At 32.7% G+C, this 3,439-nt stretch overlaps 1 protein-coding gene across 1 annotated transcript; it reads right to left on the bottom strand.

Moving 5' to 3' along the window:
* Nucleotides 1–343: 343 nt before the first annotated feature.
* LOC106768784 (uncharacterized oxidoreductase At4g09670) lies at nucleotides 344–3,070 on the bottom strand. The gene is made up of 2 exons (XM_014654110.2): nucleotides 2,176–3,070; nucleotides 344–1,116 (listed from the first exon to the last, which is right to left on the bottom strand). Exons 1-2 carry the CDS (start codon nucleotides 2,641–2,643, stop codon nucleotides 487–489), a joined length of 1,098 nt encoding a protein of 365 aa, XP_014509596.2. The 5' UTR covers nucleotides 2,644–3,070; the 3' UTR covers nucleotides 344–486.
* Between the last annotated feature and the right edge of the window lie 369 nt (nucleotides 3,071–3,439).

Consider the following 3,439-nt stretch of genomic DNA (forward strand, 5'->3'; position numbering starts at 1 on the left):
TTTTTGCACCCCATAAATGTTAAAATCTCTAATTTTTGATACATGAAAATGCATAATAGTTTTATCTACTATTATATTGGGAAACTATTAATTAGTGTTGATCAAGAACTAGTAATTTCATTTCTAAACATTACTAGTATTATTATAAGTTATAAATGCAATAAATTGCTCACAGTTAACATAAATCAATTTCAATCATCTGAAGTTGCAATTAGCTAAAAACATTAATTCCCATTTTTGTACATATATATAACAGGTATACAGGAAGAAGTTATCTAACTTATTCAAAGTAAAAATGGAATCAGATTAAACAATACCATCATAGATAATCAGTGAGCAGTTCTTTCATATATATTTTAAGACGGTTGGTAAGAAATATTAATTGCACGCCAATGATTTATGAAAAGGTTAATATTATTTAACTCCATTTTTACTGAGATAAATTAGACAAATGCTGTGAAAAAATTGCTATATATGGTTCATCTTTTAACTCACAATTTGAACAGGTTGGTAGCCTTTGTGAATGGAGTCTTTCACTGCATCCAACACAAGTTGAGTCTTTCTGCTAAAAACTGGCCAAGTCTTCTGAGGCTTCATTTCACATCTCTTAACCTTCTGAACCAGATCAGCAAACTCCATGACCATGCAAACTTCTTGAGAAAACTGTGTCTCCACAACATGCTCATTAGGCTTAGGGCACCACATTCCTGGTTCGATCTTCGCATAATCTAACTCTGAGGCCTCCAAAAAGGTGGCATACCCTAAGTTATCTTCAAAGGGAAGGGGAAAATCATGCAGACGAAGGCACCCTTTTGTTCCCAAAACTGTTAGATCGAAGGTTATGTGGGATAAGAAGGAACAGTGAAAGGTGGCAGATCTTCCATCTTCCCAATGCATGGAAGAGCCACAAGAGATTATGACACCTTCTTCGTTGAGAATGGCTCCTGGGAATGCAAGCACTGATTTTGGAAGCTCATAGTCCACAGCCCATAAGATGGCTCTGATGCAATACCAACCACAGTCTCCTAAGGCACCAAGACCATCTAAATCTGCCTTCACGCGAATGCTACTTTTCAGAAATTCAGGACCAGGGTTGTACGTCAGACAACTGTGTATCTGAACAACAACAACAACACATGCAAAACACAACATGACAACGTAAACTCACATAGGAGTTAAAACTTAGGCTATTGCTTCCTGGACCTCACAATTACTAACTGCACTCCATGGTAATACAAAAAGACTAAACTGTCCTTCGTCTTGTTGCGTTAACTCTTTATAGAATGCATTTCATACGGGGTGTTTTAGAAAATTGGTTTTAGAAGGTATTATTACACGTGCTTTAAAAAGTATGTCTCGAAAATCATGTTCTGAAATATATTTTTCATACATTCTAAAAATTTTATTCTGAAAATTTTATTTTGGAAAAATTTTAAAATATTTGATTTGAAAGTCACTTTTATCAACAGGAAAATGATCATTTTGAAGAGTGTATGAAAAAAATCGTGGGAGTGCACGAAGTAAAAGCTTAAAACTTATAAATGAGACATGTTATTAATATATTATAGATACATGTTTATTTTTGGAACCAAACCTACCTTTGCTACCAAGAAAGAAAAAAAGTTATTTTATTTAAAAAAATGTGAAAGTGTTGTCACGTGTAAAAATTAGGAAGAAATAGTTAAATATTGAGCATTCTTATCGATCTACTAAAGTTCTATAACATTGTGTCGAGTAAAGTGGTGACAATCTTTTCACACCAAAAGACAAGTTTAATCGTGTTCAGTTTACTTCGTAAACAAAACCAAAATTAATTAATTAAATAATATGATCCTATACTTACTAGATTTACCTTTCTATTAACTTCGAGCATCACAATATGTGTTTTTCGTAGAAAACTAGCTCTACAAAGGACAAAAATGAAGCACACCAATATATATATATTGAAAAATTTCTTTTAACGTTACTATTTTAACAATTTTTTAATACGTTTCAAATATTTTTTTAAATATAAATTTAAATTACGTTTCAAATATTTTTTTAAATATAAATTTAAATAAATTAATAAAGTGATATCACGTGTCAACAAATTATTAAAAAAATTATCAAAATATTATCTTTTATATATATATATATATATATATATATATTATGAATTGATTAATATGCACATACCCATTTGAGTTGACCAAAGCGTTGAGCATCAGATAAAGCCTCCTTCATTTTAGCCGTTCGAGGGTGGTGCATCCACATGGTGCCATCCATGAACTGCACGCCATGAGCCTCACAAGCCTCAAGAATCCGGTCAAGCTCCGCCACGCTCATCGCCGCCGGCTTCTCCAGCAGTACATGCTTCCGTCTCTCCGCCGCCTTCACCGCCCATGTCACATGCAAACCTGTCGGAAGAGGGATATAAACGGCATCCACTTCATCATCTTCCAGCACACTCTCGTAATTTCCATAAACCTTAACCGTCTTAGGTAGGTTGTGCTCGGTCGCGAAAGATTCAGCCTTTTCAACCGAACGACTGGCTATGGCATGGAGCTTGGAGTTTGGTGCTTTGTTTATGGCTTTGCATAGCTTGATGGAGATGTTAGCACAGCCAAGAATGCCAAAACGCACTGCATTTTCATCATCACTCATATTTGTGACACTATAAATTAGGAGATTAGAGTGATTAGTGTGTAGTGATTAGAGATAAACACTATAGTTAACAAGTATTTATCTACCAAAGGAAGATGGTTGCATGTGGTTTTAAAATATAATTAATTTAGCATTATAATTGCTGGTGGTTGGATCCCAAGAAGTTATTTAATGTAGCTTATTGACCTATAAAACTATATGCTTCATTTTTCTTTTGATAGACATCACATTTTACCCTTTAAAAGAATTTCCATGTCTCCAGGAGAAAGAAAAGGGATCACTTCCTTCTTTTATTTATGTCTTTTGTGGATTATTATTTAAATTTAGGGCCAATTATTGAAATAAATTAGTGATTTTGATTTGGTGGAGATTAAGAAACATAACCATAGTTGACCTTCAAATATTTTTTTTTTCCCACGGGATGTTTACAGGCAAAAAGCTTCTAGAAGGAATAATCTATTCACTTACTAAAGTGGATGTATTTATTTGATTCTATGACATTTTAAAATTTGTAGGTTTTTTTTTTTATTATTCTTGCTTTTCCACTAACAAGGATAAGGATGAGGTTATGTATAATATATATGTTTGATTAATTATTTATTAACTATACAATTAATCCTTTATTAAGTGAATTAGATTGATGGTTGAAATAATGTAGAGACCAAAATGTGAAGTTAAACCACATTAATTTTAAAATCATTATAGGCTAAATCATGATTAGTCATGTTTTGACTGCAATTAGGTCGACCTTAATCAAGTTTATCACAAAGCTTATAAATTTCAGTTTGAAGTAAAG

This window comes from Vigna radiata, chromosome 1, assembly GCF_000741045.1.
Source record: "Vigna radiata var. radiata cultivar VC1973A chromosome 1, Vradiata_ver6, whole genome shotgun sequence".
NCBI classification, from domain to species: domain Eukaryota; kingdom Viridiplantae; phylum Streptophyta; class Magnoliopsida; order Fabales; family Fabaceae; genus Vigna; species Vigna radiata.